A 19847-nucleotide genomic window follows, 5' to 3' on the forward strand; every position below is an offset into this window, starting at 1 on the left:
AAACCTGAAAATTATCGTAGGATTGAAAAATAGATGTATAATTTTGCGTAACATATATGGTTTGCAGCGTACATATTTTCTCCAACTGATACTCCATATGCATGTGTCATGTGTACAATGCTCATTTCGTCAGTCTCTTTCCAACTTCAAGCTCTTGTTTAGTTCTAAACTTTTTCTTTAAACTTTTAACTTTTCTATCACATCATAACTTTCCTACACACACAAACTTCAAACTTTTCTGTCAACATCGTTTCAATTTTAACCAAACTTGCAATTTTGACGTGAACTAAACACACCCCTAGTTAAACTGTTGCGTGATCAATTCTTTCGTCTTGGTTTATGGTTCAGTGAAGTTGCTGACATGGCGACAGGTGAAGTGCATGAGCGATGTATATACTCATCACACGCTACGCGTCGCTGCGTGGCTCGTTCTAGCATGTAATGGTCTCTGCATATTATAATCCTCTCTCAATGTCTGAATGCTTAACAGTTCACAGTTCGCCAGGTAAACAGATTGAGATTGCTTGTGCGTCCAAGTTTGTAGTAAATTTTTTGCGCTCCAGCTTGCACGCTTATGTAAAAAAAAAAAAACTTTCCTGGACACGAAATCTCCGGTAATCTACTTGATGACTCAGCTCATTGATCTGATTATTGATGGTGTCAAACTACTCACTTCATGATCGCACTTGCACATATACTATGTCGAGAATTCTTTTGTTTTTAGAACTATGTCAAGAATTCTTTTGTTTATAGAACTATGTCAAGAATTCAAGAACCATCTGCAAACAACAGTTTTTTTTATAGCAAGTCTGCAAATACCATTACAAGCTCGCTCGCTCTCCCCCTAATCCTTTTCAAGCTTCTACAATACGTCGTTCTGATCGATCTATGGGCTTTATTCAGCCAAAAATCTTGCAGTTTGTAATTGAATGCGTCAGAGGCTCACAGAGCTGTTTAATTAGGTGCATTTCTAGCACCTGTAGTAGGACACCTAACAAAAGGCCGTCACACATACAGACAGAGAACCTGCATGTATTAGTCAAAGTTGGCATGAATTTATGCAGGCTTCAGGCTTGTGGACACTGCACCGTTCGATTTGTTCATCAGAGACTTCAGAGTTTCAGACTGGTACAGTGTGCAGGCATGCGCCACAAGTATTAGACAAGTTAAGTAGCCCATTTGGTGTGTACTAATTAAATAGTAGGTGATGTCAACGCGCCTTAGACTTTGCATACCAAAACAAATTAATTAATTAAGGACGTCGTCTCTGCATTTATGGTAATACTAGTGGCAACTCTTGGGTGCTTTATGGTACATAGCTAGATATACATTGTTATCTCACTCTGCAACGGATTGCATGGTCAAATGCCTGAATTTCTAGTACGCGCGTGGTATCTACCCTGACGTACCATGCAGCGCTAGCAGTATTATCAACTCAAATCCACACGTAACAGTCAGAAAATGTCATGTTAAAGTCATTATATACCAAACCCATATATTTGTCTATTGCTCGTTCGCGAAGGAAGCTGCATCGATCATCTTGATAGAGTGTCATTGTGCACTACAGCCTTGCATCCATTGTGTCTCCGGCACTATATATAAGTGCCAATGCCATCTACAATTTTGCATCCATCCCATTCTTCAATCTAACAAGTTCAAAATGGCCAGAACCAAGTTTGTAGCTCTTAGCTTCGCCGTGCTACTGAGCATTGGGCTGTCCAATGCTTTGCCACGGAAATATGCTAGCGCCGGGGGCGGCGGTGGAGGAGGGGGAGGTGGTGGTGGGTCAGGGAATGGTTCTGGGTGGGGATCTGGCTCTGGCTCTGGGTATGGCCAGGCAAGTGGACCTGGTGGGTATGCTAGTGGAGGCGGTGGTGGTGGAGGAGGCGGTGGTGGAGGCGGAAATGGTGGATCTGGGTATGGTTCAGGATCTGGTTCTGGGTATGGTCAAGCTGGAGGATACGGGCCTTATGGAGGCTATGCTCAAGGAGGTGGCAGTGGTGGCGGAGGCGGCGGTGGACAAAATGGTGGGTCTGGGTATGGTTCAGGTTCCGGTTCTGGCTATGGTCAGGCCGGTGGATATGGCCCTTACGGTGGTGGAGCATATGCTCAAGGAGGTGGCGGCGGTGGAGGCGGCGGTGGTGGTCAAAATAGTGGTTCTGGATATGGTTCCGGTTCTGGTTCTGGCTATGGTCAAGCCGGGGGATATGGTCCATATGGTGGAGGATATGCTCAAGGAGGAGGCGGTGGTGGAGGTGGTGGTGGTGGACAAAATGGCGGGTCAGGGTATGGCTCAGGCTCTGGTTCCGGATATGGTCAATCTGGTGGATATGGGCCATACGGCGGATATGCTCAAGCAGGCGGTCAAGGTGGTGGCGGTGGTGGTGGACAAAGTGGCCCAGGCGGTAGTGGTTCCGGAAGTGGCTCAGGAAGTGGATCCGGATCGGCCGGTTGGCACCCATAGAGCATTCATTTGATCCGGCATGTCAATTAAATGGCTACATCGATACTACTGATTGTGATTGCTGAAGATACAAACGGGTTGTGTGCATTTAAATATTACTACTTTGCCATGGCTGTATGTAATAAAAGTAGTCATCTTGCATGGCATATGCTGCTGCTATAGCAATGTAAGTGTGCTTGTATAATCTTTGTGAAATTTGTTATTTGTTGTCTTACAAAGTATATGAATAAATCCAGGGTCTAGGTCTCTAGGCTCAGCATGGAAATGTGATAATATAATCCGTGGTTAGTGAATGCTAGCTTCTTCTCTTTTTTTTAATATTTGAATGGCGGTGATAATCCTAACAAAAGAAACTTGGCACGCGAGGTCTTGCGTGTTATCACTGTATGGTGAAGGCATGAAGTTTGATGAACATGTAAAACTTGAAATTTAATGAAACAACGTTCATGTCCGAGGCGGAGTAACGATCGACTCACATATATAGGAATTCCGGCAGCCGGAAAGGAAAGTAATATACCAGAAGATAGAACACTTTACAACATGAACAAAATGAGTACAAAAGTTGGATAAAAAATTAAAATTAATTTGAATTATAGGGCTTTACTCTCTCCGAAGAGAAAGAGCCCTTCCAGAAATTCTCAGTGGCCCAGGTGGGCCAAAGAGGGGGTTTGGAAATAGTTTTCAACCAGCAATTGACGCGCCTCGGTATAACCTCATAAGCTGCGTCATTGCCCCAAGCGCAAAGATGCCTTCTAACGTTAGCCCACCTCCCCTCTTTATACCCGCAGCGCTCCCGCACATCTCCCTGGACAGCCGAGGTGGTACTAAACTAAACATGGAAAATCAAACCGTTATCCGTGGTTTCCAACTTTTTATAATTTTCCTTAAATTTATTTGCAGTTTCTTTTGCTATGATCTTTTCTGTAATGTTATTGTTTCCTTAGGTGTTGTTTGGTTGGAGGGACTAAAGTGGGGCTAAACTTTAGTCCCTCTCACAAAAATATAAGTCCCTACCATAGGAACTTATGCTTTTATGAAAGGGACTAAATTTAGTGCGTAGTTTCCAAACACCCCCTTAATATAAGTCAGATACCCAAGCACGTCTTTGTTGTTTTAGAAAAGAAAGAGAACTCTTCTGTCATCAATGAGTAGTATACCCTGGGCACTTGCTGTAAGACACTTTCGTGTGAAATCTTGATGTAGTTCAACTGTTCAAGAGACTGGATCACAGGGTGAACTCAGGTTGTCTTTCAGAAAAGTACATGGTCACTGAGAGTATCTCCAAATCTATTTTTGTACTTCCTCCGTTTCACAATGTAAGTCATTCTAGCATTTTTCATATTTATATTGATGTTAATGAATCTAGACATATATATGTCTAGATTCATTAACATCAACTAGGAAGGTGGCCCGCGCGCATGCTCGGGCACTTGTATTATTGAAAGATAAGATTTTTACTGTTTGTTCAAAAATTTTATCTGATAGATTAAGGGCAAACTAAAGTTTAGATACTGTTACTCCCTCCGTTTCGAAATGTTTGACGCCGTTGACTTTTTATCACATGTTTGACCGTTTGTCTTGTTCAAAAAATTTAAGTAATAATTAATTCTTCTCCTATCATTTGATTCATTGTTAAATATATTTTTATGTAGGCATATAATTTTACATATCTCACAAAAGTTTTTGAATAAGACGAACGGTCAAACATGTGCTAAAAAGTCAACGGTGTCAAACATTTCGAAACGGAGGGGGTATTTTGTAATAATTTAAGGGTTCTATTTTCTTAAGGATTTTAAAAATCCATTCATAAACTTTTGAATAGTAGATGGATTAAGTACTTACGACTTTTGAATCATGTTCTTTTTCTCGAGTAAATAATAAACTATTGCTTGTAGTATGGCTATAAATGAAAAGGTGAGAGCAAGATACTTAAAATTCTTGTGATTAAATCGTCTCATGAAGGTGCATGATACAATAAGAAAGGGAGGGAAGCGTATACATGGAGAAAAAGAAGAAAGGGAAAAATAGATAAAAGGGAGGGGAAGCGTAGGTACCCACGTACGTAGGTGCGTACCGAAGGTGGAGAGGTGGAACCTCGTAGTATTTAGTTTGTTCTAAGATCAATTTAATCTAATGATTTATAATATTGGACCCATCGATTAAGTGAAAATCAAGTAATAGATACTTTGCTTTTTTTCTTAGAATTTCTAATATTTTCTCTAATTTATTAGAGCACCATGTGACAGCTTGAGGGCATTTTAAGATATTTTAATGTACTTACCACATGTAATTATAATATTAACCATGTAATATATATGCATGGGATATATGTTAATATTCATTATAGCTTCGTCCGTGTTTATATACAGATCTATTTACAATTTTTTATAGTAGCTCTTACAGATTCATCTTACGACTTTGATTATGCGTTGATCACTAATTTACTGATCACCATGACTCGCATGAAAAAATTATAATTATGTACTACTTAGGGTTTAGGGTTTAGGACAATTGAAATTGATGAATTATTTGATTCATGTGATAGCTATTTGAGATTATAAACGAATGAATTAACTTCTAAAAAGTTAAAAAGATGTTTAAGAAAAGCACCATTTAGGAACTTGGAAAGCGTAGAGCGTGGAAACGAAAATCCAAAAGATGGAATCAGGGAAAAAATAGAGCCTTAAACTCCCTTATAACACTCTTATCCTAGTAAGAGTTCTATTGATATTGTAACATAATGATTTACGAACAAACAATACAAAATCTGAATGCAACATAACACAATACATTATAATTAATATGTAATCAACTATCGATTTCGGCTTAAACAGAGCTAAGTGTTCCCACGGTGCTTAATTCTTCTCTCACTGCATCACACATTTAATTTTCTTTTCATGTTATTAACAAAATCGGTAGCTGCAGCGGTCATGATCACCTGAGATGCCTCAGACATGACGCTTTGTCACACATGTGAAAGGAAAAGGTGTAGACGTGCATTATGCAGCGGGCCAAAAAGAGAACTTTAGACACTTTAGTTATTAATAATAAATCCGATGATTTAAATAATGGGTCATACTTGTTCTAGTGTAAATATAAATTAGTTAATATATATTTTAAATTGTTAATTTAATGGGTACACAATATAATGGTGTAGACTTTATTTTAAAACAATGTATTATTTGAGAATAATAGTCCAAAGTAATTATAAAAATAGATCTAATGATTTAAATAATGGGTCTATCTGTTTAAGTGCACGTATATATTAGTTAATATAGATCTTAAATTGTTTATTTGATAGGTACACAGTATAATTGTGTAAATTTTATTTTAAAATAGTGCATTATTTAAAAATAATAGTACACCGGTTTAAGTGGAAACTATCTTACATTATTGATTTAATGGGTAAACATATAATATGGTGTAAATTTTATTTTCAAAGATTATAGAGCTAATTTAGTTACATGTGTTTATAAAGAATTATATGATGGTATATTCTTTGTTTGTAAAATTATCAATTGTATAAATGGAAAAAAGAAGTAAAAAAAGAAACAAAAGGGAGGGAGGCGTACGTACTACATACCCGTACATGACCTACCTATGCACGTATAAAGAGGAGAGGTGAGACCCATAGTATTTGGTTTGTTTTAAGATCAATTTCATCTAACGGTGTATAATATTGGACCCATCAATTTAAGTAAAAATGAAGGGGTAGTGTTTTGCTTTTTTCTTATAATTTCTAGGATTTTCTCTAATTTATCAGAGTGCCACGTGGCAGCTTGAGAGCGTTTATAGGAAGTTTAATGGACTTTTAGTATATAATAGATAGATAGATATGAATGTGGGAAATGATAGAATGTCTTACATTGTGAAACGGAGGGAGTAACACATACGGCTTGTACAGTGTTGAATTGTTCATGCGAGGTGATCAAGATTAAGAAAGCCAAAATAATCAAGCCATCCCCTCCCGCATATCTTCATAAAGCATTTAGAGCATCGACATACCTGAAAAGAAGGGCAAAGGTTTGGTTACTTCATAATTCAAAGGCAAATAGTCATAGAGAATTGATATAACTGAAATATTACGGGCCTGTTCACTTTGATGTCATTTTTAACCATACTATTTTTTGGTAAAGTTGCTAAAATTTTGGGTACGTTTAGTTTGTTGCCAAATTTTAATAAGTACATATGAAATCTTACCAAAATTTTAGCAATCTTATCAAAATTTGGCAATGCCAAAAACTTAGTAAGGTTGAAAATGTTAGCGAAGTGAACAAGCCCTACTTTTCTAAGGGCAAGTTTTCCGAGGAGAATCAGCTTCTTGTTGCATGGGCATCGAGATTCACGATGTAGGTGCCTTCAGGTTGGGCACAAAAGCATTAATTAGACTATCAGAGCATCAGAAAACTTTCTGATCCATTATCTAAAAAAACAAAACTTTCTGAAATTCCGCTGTATGCTGTAGCTCTACAGAAACTTGAGGCTAAAATTTCCCCTAAAGGCTCTATGGTGAGATTTATATCTATTGTTGGAAAATGGAAATGAATGATTCTCCCATATATAGCGACAGGGTCCTAATAAGTAACAGAACAGTATAGTTAATATGGTCAACTAGAAACTATTCACATGGTCAACTAGAAACTATCTTGTAAAGAATTTTTGTCCTATGTTCTCCAATATGAAATTAAACTACTGTGAAGAACTAGATGTCTATATCAGAATTACACATCACAAGCACTCTTCTTCTTTATCAGGTCATTGACCGAAGAAATATCTTCATAATCAATATGTTTCTTACCATAGAGGCACGAACCAATGAAATCACCATAGTTAATAACACCAGCTTAACCCGCACTACAACGCATAAGGAAAGAAAGGCTTGTAATAAGAAAAGAAGCAAGCAAAAATTAGGTTTCAAGCCAATTAAAACTCCTACATAGATAAAGCCTCACCTGATAGTCGTGTGATGTGATGTGAAGTCATGTAACAATGTATCTCATGTTCCTGACAAGATTAGTGCATGAGTGCAACAGATAAGCAAGAATAATTGAATTGCAGGGGTTTATACTAAGCTGGTTTCATTCACCCCCATCAGGCAGCAACATGCTCACACAATCTGGAGGAATAATATATCAGATCTTCTGCGTTATCAAATCACCAATAAAATCTGTGAGACAAGAACAAAGCAGTTTTTTTACCAGTTTGAATTAGTGCATCAAATACAACTCTAATTTTGAAATTAAAGTATCTTTACCAATTGAAACATCAAAGAACTTACTTAAAATATCACGTGAGGTTTTGTTGTTTTGCATCCCAGTGTCACAGAGTGAAATATGCTATCTTCACCATTTGTTCATCTCTGCAAAGAAACTATACAAATTTTATATGAAGCCATAAAGTTGTAGGTTAGACATTGTAGAAAATGACATGATAGAACATCATTCCCATATGAGCTGTCCAATCAACTGCGATCAACTAACCTCGGATGAAACAATCAAATACTATGTTCTCTAAAGAACAAACTTCGATCGCACTACCTAATGTGAGCAATGAACACCACGGTAATATCACCATTGCTTCTCACTGATGTAGGCAAATCTGACACTAAGTAAAGCAAATACTACTTCAGAACCTCCAGCGTGCTTTGTTGTTTAACAAATTTCCCTCTCCGAGGTCCTCTTTTAGATCTCTTTGCTATGGCAAGACCCTGTTTTTTCATTTTCTCCAATTTTTCTTTCCTTCCTTTTATATCAGCTTTAATAACTTCATCCCTGCTTTCTTCTGACAATAGAGCTAGTCTGGAAAACTTCTTTGGCCATACTTCTCCAAGTCGCTCATGTATATCTTTAAATACAGGTACAAGACCGGCTCTCATGAAATATCCTTCAGTAAGCTTCATTGAGTTCGTTTTAGGAAGAGCGGGAGCATCTTTCAACTCAAGGTCCAGGCAAAAAGGAGAGTCTTTCAGCCACATCTTAAGAGAGTAAGCCTTCACCACAAAGCGACCTGACCGACTTCTGCATGGTAGGAAAGGGGAGCCCATTTCCAAAAGGTAAGCCCTGATAGTTTTACGCAAGGATACCATGTTATATTCCCCCTCTCCTGTGACCAATACAATAGATTTGGGGGATTCTGGTGCACCCTGCAGTGAAGCATCCTATACAAGCAGAGTATATCAGATGTAATGTTTAAAAAGGGAGAGTTAAGAAATCAACAAAACAAAAGCCCATCCAAACAAAATATTAGCTATAAAGGAAAACTTGATACGTATTAAATTCATTCGCAATACAACCATTCAAGCTTTTTAGGGGAATATTCAGGTTGCCGCCAATTGGTAGATTCAACAATATTTGTGCCCTCGATATGGACAAAAATTAATTTGTGCTTCAAGCCAATAGACTAGCAAAAAAGGAGGACAATGCTTCATCATGTTACTGTCACAAAACCTATCACGATTCTCTACGTGAAAATTGCATACAATGTCAAACAAAGGTAGAAATGCATTAGACACTACAACTGAGATAAATAGCCTACATTCCACACATTTTACTTGTCTGTAGTCACTTCATTCTTCTTAATTTATAGTTCATTTGACTCAAAAGTGTGTGCTGTACTGTCCATAGTCATGACAATGGCAAAAAAACAATACACTATAAGTAAAGCTAGTGAACAAACTTTACTATTTCTCCACTCAAAACAAGTTTTTAATCATTGATTTGGTCTCTTTCAATCAACTAATGCAACACCATATAAAAAATAATATTATTTTTAAGACCTACTTGCATCTGATCAAGCCACAATGTTAGAGCAACAAGAGCAGCCCCAGCAGACAACTTGCGTAAGTCAGCTCCCCAATCTTTTTCTTCCACTCTGAGCCATTCACCAAGAAAATGATTAATCAATACAGTAGAAACAATCGTTCCGCTTTGGATTTACCAATACTCATAATCATAAGGAAATTAAACCTAGTCATCTAGAATTACGTAAGCAATTTCAACTCATAAACAAAGGCATGTGAAGAAATGGAAAGTCCCCTAAAAGATCAAGGTAAGGCCAAGTATCATAAAAAATCATCAGATATTGTCCTCATCCCCATCCATTCCATCCATGGACTGTCATCCTCACCCTCATGCTCTCCTCCCCTCTACTGTTCACTAGCAAGGACTTCCTCTCACGAAGAGGAAGGTCCCTGCCATGTTGTTGGGACAATTTGTTCCAACAGATACAAATAAAACGAAGCAAAAAATAAGACCAGACCATGTTAGTCAAACGTTTCAGCTATCCTAGTGTTGAAGAACACACCAATGTAAGAATACTATAGCAGATTGACTCTTTGAGATGACACCTAGACTCATATTGCTAGCCAGTTGCCTGTCTGGGCCATCTGTGGGCCAAACATGTTATAAGCTAACTACTTGTTTTATAGCTCTTGAATGTCCAGATTAAAAAAATAAAAATAAAACATCAATGTATCTTATGGCTGGATTTTCTGGCTCACTTATTTTGCAATTAATGTTGTTCACGAAGTCACTGTAATTTATCAGCTTCTTCGTGTGCACAGGTGTGCATGTGAACCAAAAGTGGAACTCTGCTAGTGGGTACCTATAATGGTCAAGTAAACTGGAAATGCTGCATCTGGCATGCTGAATCTGAAAATAGAGCATAGCCTCAAATGAAAATCTTCGGAGTTAGAGATTGTTGCAAATACCGAAAGATATTATGATGGTATATGCTTCTTTTTACAGCCAATTGGAAAATCCATGAAGCGGTTGCTCGACGTTCAAATGCCCATAACAGGTCTTCCAGTGCATTTACAAAGTTCAACGAAGCAGAATCTTCTAGTGTCCCAAGTTTTTCTAGAAAGCTGTCAACCTCAGTAAACAGAGACGAAGTCCTCTCAGTAAGGAGCCTGCAGAAGATGTAAGATTTAATCACTGATGAAAAAAAAAATACGGAACATTATGAACATAATCAAGTACAATATCAACCTAATGGGAAGGTCAAATCCACAATCCTGCAAAGACTTTAGAAGAAGAATGGCATCATCAGTCTGCTCGCACAAACTAGCAGCCCTGATGAAACTTGTCCAGACTTGATGATCTGGTTCTACACCATCTCTTTTCATTTCTAAAAGCTTTGTGATTCCAAGACTGTAGTCACGATTTCTCAAGTAAGCATCGAGAACAGTACTGTATGGTAAAGTGCTAATTTCCAAATTAGAAGATTTCAAGCTGTTCAGGACTTTCTCAGCTTCGTCTGGGTGCCCAGAAGTCCCATAAGAAGTCATGAGGATATGCATGGTAGCGATGGTTGGTTCAATCCCATCCTCTTTCATTGCTGATAGTAAGTGCTCGGCTTTGGAATGGTTGCGGGCATTCCTATATATTTTCATCATCATGTGGTAGATAGATCTATTTAACCGATATCCCTTTGTTCTCATTTCTTCAAAAAGCAGGTCAGCTTGCTCCCAGAGTTTTGCTTTTCCAGATGCAGCAAGCAAGATTTTGTAGGATTCTAACTTGGGTGTCAAACCCCGTTTACCCATTTCATACAAGAGAGTAAAACCTTCTTCAGGCCTAAAGTTTCTACTGTACATGACTATAAGAGTATTATATGTATCCTCATCAGGCTCTAATCCAGCTTCCAGAATACTATGATATACTTCTATTGTCCTGTCAAAGTTTCCTGTCCCAGTATACATTAAAAGAAGGGTATTAAGTACCACGAGATCTGGTTTGAATCCTGCTCCCTCCATCTCTGCAACCATCAATTCGACATCTCTGAATCGTTTATTATGGCAGAGCAAGGAGATCATAATTCTGTAGAGGTGCATATTTGGCAAGTATCCTGCTGCCTTCATCCCATTATATATTTTCATTACCTCGAATACATCCCCAGCTTTTGCAAAAGCTTCAAGCATAAGGAGTACTGTGCTTTTGCTGATCTTGATGTCTAAATCTTGAAGCTCCTGAACAACCACATACAACTCATCCAGCCTGCCATCAACAATCAATGCTCTCATCATTCCATTAACTGATTCAACAGTTGGTAGAGGACCCTTTTTAATCATAATGTCAAAGATTGCCCTTGCATGCTCATAAAGGCCACTCTCAGCATATGCATGTATTAAAGCATTCCAAATCCTTCTATCAACACCAGACTCCTGCTTCAATCCTTTCACAAAATTTTCTGCCTGCTGCCAGAGTTTTAACTTACCATACGCTTCAATCATTGCTACTCTGCATGAAAGAATGTTCAAGGAAATATCAGATCGCGCAGCATCATCCATCAATTGATAAGCCGTTTCTGGGAAACCCAATCTGCAGTATGTGTAAATTATACTCTGGTATATCTTTTGGGAAGGAACTATGCCAAGAAACTGCATATCGCAGAACACTTGACAAGCTTCGGGAAATAACTCAGCCTCCTCAAGGTAAGTAATCAAGTACTCATACAAGTCGCAGTCTTGACCAAAGGATCCACGTTTTAACATTTGTTTTCTACTGTACTCCTGAATGGCATCAACAATCTTCCCATTTTTGCACAAAAGCATGATCGAGCATTCAGATATTAAGTTGTGGGAGTTGGGAACATGCTGCCGGATCCATTCAAGCAAAGAGAGACCTTTTTCATGCTTACCCATTTTTTCATATGCGTCTAAAATGGACAGTAGGCTCTTACCGTCAGGCTCATATCCTTGGAGGCATGCCCTCTTTAACAGACTAGCACCCTGAGAAATGCATTCAGCCTTGATGAGTATACTGGATATTACTAGTGGATTCATTTCAAAAACGGCCTCCATGTCTTGGATAACTCCTTCAATCTCATCGTGTTCATTTCCCTTTGCGAGTGCAGCAAGCAAGACCTGATATAAACCATCATCTGGCTTATATCCATCCTTGATCATAGCCCGGTACAGAACCATCAGCTTTCTAGTCTCATCAGACCTTGCAAAAACATCTAACATAACCAAATAGGCCAAACGATCAGGTTTGACACCTGACTCAACCATACGATCAAATGTACGCTCCGCATCATCCTGCCTCCCACTTTTGGCGTATGCACATATCAAAGCACTGAAAGTTACCAAAGTTGGCTTTAATCCTGCATCAGCCATCTCCTCCAGCACCTTCCCTGCCTCAGAAATCCTATCCATCTTCCCTAAAGAATCAACCAAAACAGTATAGGTCACAGCATCTGGAGTGCAGCCTATAGCCCTCATCTCATCATACAACCCAAGCGCCAAGTCAAGCCTGCCCATCTTTCCATACATATGAATCATGGTATTATAAGTAATCCCATCCTTCCTGAAACCAGCCTTAACCAATTCCTCACACACACGCTCCACCCTCTCCACATCGCCTTCCTTCGCGAAAGCATAAAGGAGCGAGTTGTATGTGACTGCATCCGGCTGAAAACCCTTCTCAACCAGCTCCTTAAACATCAGCTCAGCCTCCTGTGCCTTCCCGCACCGGCCATGCACGGAGACCATGGCATTGTACGTCCACAAATCTGGCCGACACTCTGAAGCTATCATCTCCTCAAACACCGCCACTGCATCATCCAAATTAGAACCTTGTGAGCAAGCACTGATGAGGGTGTTGTAAGTGATAGCATCCGGTCTCAGCCCAGCTTGCCGGACTTCATGTAGGAGCTCAAGAGCGACACCAGCGGCCAAACACCCAGACTTGGCCCTGGCATTGATAAGGGTATTGAAGCTAACGAGGTCAGGCTCGATGTCCTGGTCACGCATTGCGTCAAGCAGCTGGCGCGCGTCGTCGAAGCGGCCAGAACGAGCGTAGACGCCCATCATGGCATTGAACACCTGCACGGTGGCACCCTCGCGGGCGAACCGGAGGAAGACATCCTCCGCGAGCGCGTCCTGGCGGGCGCGCCCGAGGACGCCGAGGACGACGGCGACGACGCGGGGGCCCGGGGCACGCCCGCCGCCGCTCGCGACGAGCCACTCGAAGGCGTCGAGCGCGCGCCGCCAGGACGCCACCCCCACCGCGCGCACGACGAACGCGAGCTCGTCCGGCGCGGGGCGCGCGCCGTCGAGCACGTCCCCGACGGGCGCGCCGGGGGCCAGCGCCAGGACGCGGTCCGCGAGGCCCGCGACGCGCGCGCGCCAGTCCCGCGCCCGCCGCAGTGCGAGCTTGCTGAGCTTCTTCACCCTCCCGCGGTGCGCCCGCTCGTCGAGCGGCTCGAGGGCGGAGGCGGAGGCGGCGGCCGACGAGGGCCCCGCCGCCGCCTCCTCCTCCTCTCCTCCCTCCGAGGGCCTCGCCACGGGCGCGGCGGGGAAGCGAGGCGAGGGGAGGTGGGGGAAGCGGAGGTGTGGCCAGCGGACGGAGGGGTCGGCGAGGGGGTAGTCGAAATCATCCGGCGCCGCGGCCGCGGCCGTGGCGACGGTGGCGCGGCGGATGTGGCGCGAGGAGGTGGAGGTGGAGGTGGAGAGGAAGGGTTTGGAGGCGACGGCCATGAGAGGCATCGCGTTGGGCGGCGGATCAGTCGCGCATGGGCATGGAGGTGGAAGAGTGGAGATGATAACGTTGCGGGAGTTTGAGCGGGTAATCACTAATCGAGCGCAAGATATTTTTCCTCGCGCGTCTCCCTGCTCCTGAAAAATCTGTCTCAAATTTCGTAGCTGCAGTTTCAGTGTTTCAGAAGCGATGAAAGAGCCTCTGACAGGCCGACATAATTTCAATTTTTCAACATATTTCGTTTGGATTTGAACGTTTGGGGCATATTTGGATAGCTAAACTTCAGGTCTGTTCACTTTGACGTTAAAAAAGTGGTTACATTTAGTTTGCTACCAAATTTTGGTAACTACTCCCTCCGTTTCACAATGTAAGTCATTCTAGCATTTCTCACATTCATATATATATCTAGATTCATTATATCTAGATTCATTAACATCAATACAAATATGGGAAATGCTAGAATAACTTACATTGTAAAATAGATAAAGTATATAAAAAATCCTGTCAAAATTTTGACAACTATACCAAAATTTAGTAAGTTTTTTTTAGCATCAAAGTGAACAGCCCCTAATCAGTTTCTGTTCCAGCAACAACCACAGTAACCAGGAGAATTTTCAGAAATTCAAAACATGGCCTAACTCGTTCTATTAGAAATGTTCAGCATCAATCATCAGCAAGAAATGGCAAATACTAAATCGCATATGCATCCCAAACAACCTTGGAGTACCTCAAAGAAAACGTCAAGAACATGCAAGAACAACCGGATGGGAATGGAATGTGAATTGAATGAAGCTATGTATAATTTTACACTGTATTCTGTTGTCAGGCTATTCTCCTGCTGCCTCTTTTAATATACAACTACAAGAAAATTACAGTGCTGCAACAGCGGCCATTTTTTTTAGGTTTTTCTTTTCCCTACATCTCTTTCTCCTTTTTTTGTTTTGCTTCTTTTTTCTTCGTGCTGCTGACCTAAGAGATGTTAGAACACCACAACACGGAGCAAACCAGGTTGTGCCTGCGTGTAGTGGAGGCCTTCCTCCAGAAGAAACTGCTCGACGGCGATGGGCAGCCTGGCGGTGCGAGAACCCTTGGTGTGATGACCTGTCCCGACACATATCATGACTTGCATCCTCTCACCTGTAGCCCTCGCGGTGCTCTTAAGAGCACCGAGCTCGACCTTAAGTATATGGATTGCTTCGTTCACATGGAGACCATGTAGATCGATCAGACGGTCGCTCCCTCGTTGCGAAGATGGGTTCCTGAGGAACATTGAAACAAAAACATATGATATGTTAAGTGTACTTGTAAATATTAGGAACAGTACAAGGCGCAGCTTGTCAATCGGGTGGACAAAGTATAAATTGGCATGAAAAGGATTTTCCATCCAGCGCAGAAAGAACAGGGAACCAGTTAGGTGACCTCTGTCGATAAATAGCTTCTCTTGCTTTCTCATGAGATGCTTTCATTTGTGTGTTATATGTCTGCCCCTTCATACTCAATTCCTTGGCTAGAGCTTTGTTGCCAATCAGGTAAGCCTGTCTAGCCTGTCAAGTAGATCTTTATGTAAATACTTCAGCTAAAAGATGTAAACAAGTTACATATTGTATTATAATTTCAATTCACTCATAAGCAAAAGATACAGCAAATGAGGTCAGCTAAATGAACGTCAGTGATGTGGTGGACATGATAATAGGCACAAACCAATTTGCATACTCAAAATATAAGTAATAAAAGGAATTGAAGAGGTTATACTAAGAGTAGCATGTAAACATCAATATTTGATGATACAACAACCGTGTAAAAAATTATTAATAAACGAAATGCCAGAGGCTAAATTTTTAATAGTGGATGGATGGAATGCATATTACATGGCGATAGTACACACAAACAAATTGATACAGGATGATAAATGGCAAAATTTATAGGGTCAAAATGGAAGTAGATATTTTATCAAGAAACAATACACAAGGCTACTGGTGCAGGTAAGTTGGATAAGCATGTGGCACATTTCACTCGTACACCCATGGATGCAAATGCATACGAGATGCAACTGAGACCACAATGGATGATGCTTACCTGCTCAAAACATGCATTTCGGATGCGGGCAAAATCACGGGCTTCTCCCCTTGATTCTGAGTACATGTTTGCTATTGATTTGCATATAAACATAAAGAGATCAGTCTATAGTTGTGGAACAGAATAAATCATCAAACATACAGGAGGGAAACATGCAATCCACACAAATGACTTGGAATATCAAGATGGGCATTACCTACTGCATCTCCAGTTTCGAGCCATGGAGCAGCTCTTGCACTGCTAACACTTTGAAACTTGTTTCCAGAAGATGTTTTGGTCGTAGAACTGTACTGCTTGGGTACAGAAACAGTTGAAACACCATTACCGTATTCAGGACCTTTCTTATACTTCCAATGGCCAGAATTTTGCGATGCAAGTTTGCGAACAGCTGAAACAAAATCACCAGTACCAGTAGATACAGAGGGTGAGCTGCGTCCATTGAAGATGCTTAGAATATCTGCATTGCCTTTGGAAAAACCATTTTGGTCTTCAACTGTTGGCAGTGCGGGGAAGTCCCCTGTGCTAAAGTTTGGTGTCCTGGGGGTCAGAGTTGGATTGGAGGTAGCATCAACTTGCATCTGAAAAACAAAAATGATATCACTAGACAGACAATGTAAAAACTGTTAAACATGCTAGTGCCCGCAGAAGATCAAGATGGTCAGCATGACAATGGGATGCAAGTGCAACTGCAACCAGTTATTGCTGCGTTCCTAACGAGCTCTACCAAAAAAGAGTAAATTTCAGAAAACTGCAACTATAGTGACAAAACTATCAGTTTACTGCAACATTAGTGATTTATTTCAGTTTGCTGCAACAATAGCGTGGGACATTATCACAAAACTGCAACTTTTATGTGATATGCTGCTACAGGACATGTAGGTGACAACTGTAGCAGCATATCACGTAAAAGTTACAGTTTTGTGATAATTTCCCACGCTATTGTTGCAACAAACTGAAATATATCACTAATGTTGCAGCAAACTGATAGTTGTCACTATAGTTGCAGTTTTCTGAAATTTGCTCACCAAAAAAAATGCAATATGACTAGCAATTTTGAGCAATATTTTGGGTGGATATGAAGTAAAGAAGTAGCATTGATTTACGTGCCAGTTTCACTAACAGAAGGGATTACCTCTAGCTGGGTGAGGATTTCAATAGTATGGTTGAAGTCACATCCATTAGCATAGTACAGCTCTGCAAGGCTCTCTGATGAAAAATCAGGAAACTGTGAAGCTAAATACGCTAGGGGGTCAAGAACATCGTCTGTTGCTGCAGCATAATCGCTAGCAAAACTGTCAGAAAAGCCTGCAGCACTTTCAGAATCATAATGAAGGCCCTGATTTCCATTCGTAAAATGGAGATCCCCTACAAAATTTTGCTCCCAATTGCTTGAACCCATAGTTGGAAACGATGCTTGTGAATTATCTTCATAAAGTAAACTGGTAAGCCCCAGTTCCAGGCTCTTGTTAGCTTGAGAAGATAAATCATGCTCTCTTGAAAAGCGGCTAGCTGTTGTTCCATAGAAAGGGGGTGCATTCAAGGATAATCCAGCAAGAGACAATTCTTCAGGTTCTTGTTCAATTTTCTCAAAACTGAAGTCTGGAATAATGTCATCAGGAAGCTGCTTACGCCAAAACTGGTGTGCCTCATCATCCGAGTTATTTGACTTTGATGACTCGGACCTATCTAGGATAGTTTTCCCAGAAGCCCTAAGATCTGCCTTACTTACATCTGAGACAGCGCTACTCTCAAAAGATGGTCTAATACATGAAGGTACAAATTCTGCTGCGTTGGGATTCAATGCTGTGACTTTATTTGGCAACATTGACCTTGTATCTCCATTGGAAACAACTTTATTGAGTGAAGTCATTTTTAATAGAAATTACATGTGATGTTACATGTACAAGGGGAAATTTGCAATAAGATTTTATCCAAGCCCTGCAAAGATATCAACAAGGATTAGCATGAACATGGCTGAGCACTTGATGTACCACAATCACGTCAACCTTTACCAAAAGATTATATATGAACAAATAGGTGTAATTTAACAGAAAATATAACTTCCATAATATTAATAAACTAGTATTTGTCAACTCAAAAAAAGAAACTAGTATTTTTGTTAATAAGCAAGACAATATGCTAACCTACAGGTAAGGCTCACTAGAGCTAGTAATCTTTGTCAGACTCAATAAAATTGATAGTGTTGTGGGAAATTTCATTTCAACCCTATTATAAAATACCAAAAACAAATAAACCAACTACAAGAACAACAGCTAGTTCTTGCTATTAGGGCAATAAATATTTAGAACAAAATAATTTAATTACTTCATAGTATGTCCATAAATTAAAGCCAGCAAGCCGCTGCATCATACAAAGATTGAAGATAACACAATAGGATATATAAGGCTGGACAAATGGACAAGGATTCAGTTATACAAGTTCTTAAAAAGTAAAAATCTACAAGCCGTTTACTTTCCGTTAGGATTCATAAAATATTTTGTTTGTTTGTTTTCACTGCCAGGGAGAAATACCACAATCAATGCGACTGATACTGATAATAGAAATTTCCACATTCACAGAAGACCCAAAATCAGTAGCTCTGTCAACCAAAAAAAGAAGAGAACTTCTAATGATTTGCTCCCAGTTTCCACAAAATTGGCGCGACTCTTCTTAGTAACTCATATAGCTGCCGTCGCAAAAGAAGCAAGTTTTCTGACACATTATCTCAATATCTCCTCCATAAATTCATCAATTAAATAGGCTCAATATCTCCTCCTTCCGTCCTTCGTTCTCACATACCGACACGCTGTTCTCTCACCCAAACGTATATAGAAACCATCAAATCAGTAAGAAAGGAACCATAACAAAAGAAACAGAAGCTTATTGCTGTTTTTTTTTGGAAAGGAAAGAGAAGATATCCTCAAAAGTCCACGCAACTCCATCTCTAACACAGAAAAGGGAAGATTGTACAATCAAAAGAGGCAAAAGAGCAACGGAAAGACGAGCAAACAGTACCCCCTTGCTTTTCCTCTCCGTCCAGCACACGCACGCTAAACACCCCACGCCCTCCTCCCCGTCTCCCCGGCCGGTGGCGAGATGCCTCAATCAAAAAAAAAAATTCACGCCTTTTCCGGGTTTTCCCTATCCCGGACAATCAACGGAACAAAAAAAAAAAAATCCTAACGCCGGGCGAGATCTACACCCCCAGATCTACCCGGAACCCGGGGGGAGCCAGCGCCAGATCTGGAGAGGAGAAAAGGCCGGGAGGGTGTTAATTAATTACCTTTCCGCCGGTCGATGAGCTGATAGTGATATATCGCTGGCGACCGGCCCATGGGGCGGCGTCCCCCCCAACGCCGACGGTAGATGAGAAACGGACGCCGCCGCCCGCAGGGGGATTCGGGTTTCACCGCCCAATCGCGCAACGGGAGTCCGGCCCCCCGCTCCGGGAGAATCGGGGGCGGAATAGGGTTCGCCTTCTTGGGAGGCGGAGGCGGAGGCGGAGGCGAGGGGAGGAGAGGAGAGGGGAGGGAGGAGGGAGAGGTTGGTGCGGATGGGGGTGGGGGTGGGGGTGGATAGGTGAGGGATGGTGGAGTTTGACCCGTCGGGGCGGGGGGTGGGGGTGGGGGCCCACCGTGGCGTGGAGGAGAAGCGGGTGGGTGGTGGTGGCGGCCTCGGGATCGGGGGCGCCGCTGCGAGGCTGAGGTGGCTTGGCTTGGGTTGGTTGGCTGGCTGGTTGCGTTGTTGCGCGGCGCTGCGGGGTGCGGGGGGAATATGCGGGCGGGTGATGCGAGCGAGCGTGCCAGGAAATCTCTCGAACTATGGGT

The 19847-nt window shown here is 41.3% G+C and overlaps 3 protein-coding genes and 1 non-coding gene across 16 annotated transcripts; 1 reads left to right on the forward strand and 3 right to left on the reverse strand.

Annotated features, from left to right (window-relative positions):
• Positions 1-44: 44 nt before the first annotated feature.
• LOC127776657 (pentatricopeptide repeat-containing protein At3g18110, chloroplastic) lies at positions 45-14601 on the reverse strand. Of its 13 annotated transcripts, XM_052303162.1 has the most exons (10): positions 10453-14601; positions 10173-10373; positions 9244-9334; positions 7945-8621; positions 7743-7823; positions 7551-7631; positions 7417-7468; positions 7263-7318; positions 6749-6821; positions 3304-6469 (listed from the first exon to the last, which is right to left on the reverse strand). In XM_052303162.1, exons 1-4 carry the CDS (start codon positions 13950-13952, stop codon positions 8085-8087), a joined length of 4329 nt encoding a protein of 1442 aa, XP_052159122.1. In that variant the 5' UTR covers positions 13953-14601; the 3' UTR covers positions 3304-6469; positions 6749-6821; positions 7263-7318; positions 7417-7468; positions 7551-7631; positions 7743-7823; positions 7945-8084. The 13 variants fall into 13 exon arrangements, with proteins under 13 accessions (XP_052159116.1, XP_052159117.1, XP_052159113.1 ...); XM_052303156.1 differs by lacking the exon at positions 6749-6821 and adding an exon at positions 45-1125 and having other exon boundaries at positions 6330-6469; positions 7417-7631; XM_052303157.1 differs by lacking the exon at positions 6749-6821 and adding an exon at positions 2444-3288 and having other exon boundaries at positions 6330-6469; positions 7417-7631.
• On the forward strand, positions 1133-2568 carry LOC127776660 (glycine-rich cell wall structural protein 2-like). Its single transcript, XM_052303165.1, has one exon. It carries the CDS (start codon positions 1661-1663, stop codon positions 2462-2464), a length of 804 nt encoding a protein of 267 aa, XP_052159125.1. The 5' UTR covers positions 1133-1660; the 3' UTR covers positions 2465-2568.
• LOC127778171 (U4 spliceosomal RNA) lies at positions 3061-3211 on the reverse strand. Its single transcript, XR_008018439.1, has one exon. It is a non-coding gene; the product is annotated as a U4 spliceosomal RNA (small nuclear RNA).
• Positions 14602-14711: 110 nt separating the features above from the next.
• On the reverse strand, positions 14712-19591 carry LOC127776659 (polyadenylate-binding protein-interacting protein 7). Its single transcript, XM_052303164.1, has 6 exons — positions 19304-19591; positions 17153-17958; positions 16217-16598; positions 16021-16091; positions 15364-15488; positions 14712-15203 (listed from the first exon to the last, which is right to left on the reverse strand). The coding sequence occupies exons 2-6, from the start codon at positions 17888-17890 to the stop codon at positions 14924-14926; spliced, it is 1596 nt and encodes a 531-aa protein (XP_052159124.1). The 5' UTR covers positions 17891-17958; positions 19304-19591; the 3' UTR covers positions 14712-14923.
• Between the last annotated feature and the right edge of the window lie 256 nt (positions 19592-19847).

The sequence above is a fragment of the Oryza glaberrima genome, chromosome 6, assembly GCF_000147395.1.
Source record: "Oryza glaberrima chromosome 6, OglaRS2, whole genome shotgun sequence".
NCBI lineage: Eukaryota > Viridiplantae > Streptophyta > Magnoliopsida > Poales > Poaceae > Oryza > Oryza glaberrima.

What these genes read in the sequence shown, in the direction of transcription:
- LOC127776660 (XM_052303165.1), top strand. Translation starts at nt 1,661, where the DNA reads ATGGCCAGAACCAAGTTTGTAGCTCTTAGCTTCGCCGTGCTACTGAGC.
- LOC127776657 (XM_052303156.1), bottom strand. Translation starts at nt 13,952, where the DNA reads ATGCCTCTCATGGCCGTCGCCTCCAAACCCTTCCTCTCCACCTCCACC. An exon ending in GGATTTGACCTTCCCATTAG is followed by an intron (nt 10,374 to 10,452) that starts GTTGATATTGTA and finishes CATCTTCTGCAG; the next exon opens with GCTCCTTACTGAGAGGACTT. An exon ending in TACCATCATAATATCTTTCG is followed by an intron (nt 9,335 to 10,172) that starts GTATTTGCAACA and finishes TGAATGGCTCAG; the next exon opens with AGTGGAAGAAAAAGATTGGG.
- LOC127776659 (XM_052303164.1), bottom strand. Translation starts at nt 17,890, where the DNA reads ATGACTTCACTCAATAAAGTTGTTTCCAATGGAGATACAAGGTCAATG. An exon ending in CGAAACTGGAGATGCAGTAG is followed by an intron (nt 16,092 to 16,216) that starts GTAATGCCCATC and finishes GCAAATCAATAG; the next exon opens with CAAACATGTACTCAGAATCA. An exon ending in GAAATGCATGTTTTGAGCAG is followed by an intron (nt 15,489 to 16,020) that starts GTAAGCATCATC and finishes TCTACTTGACAG; the next exon opens with GCTAGACAGGCTTACCTGAT.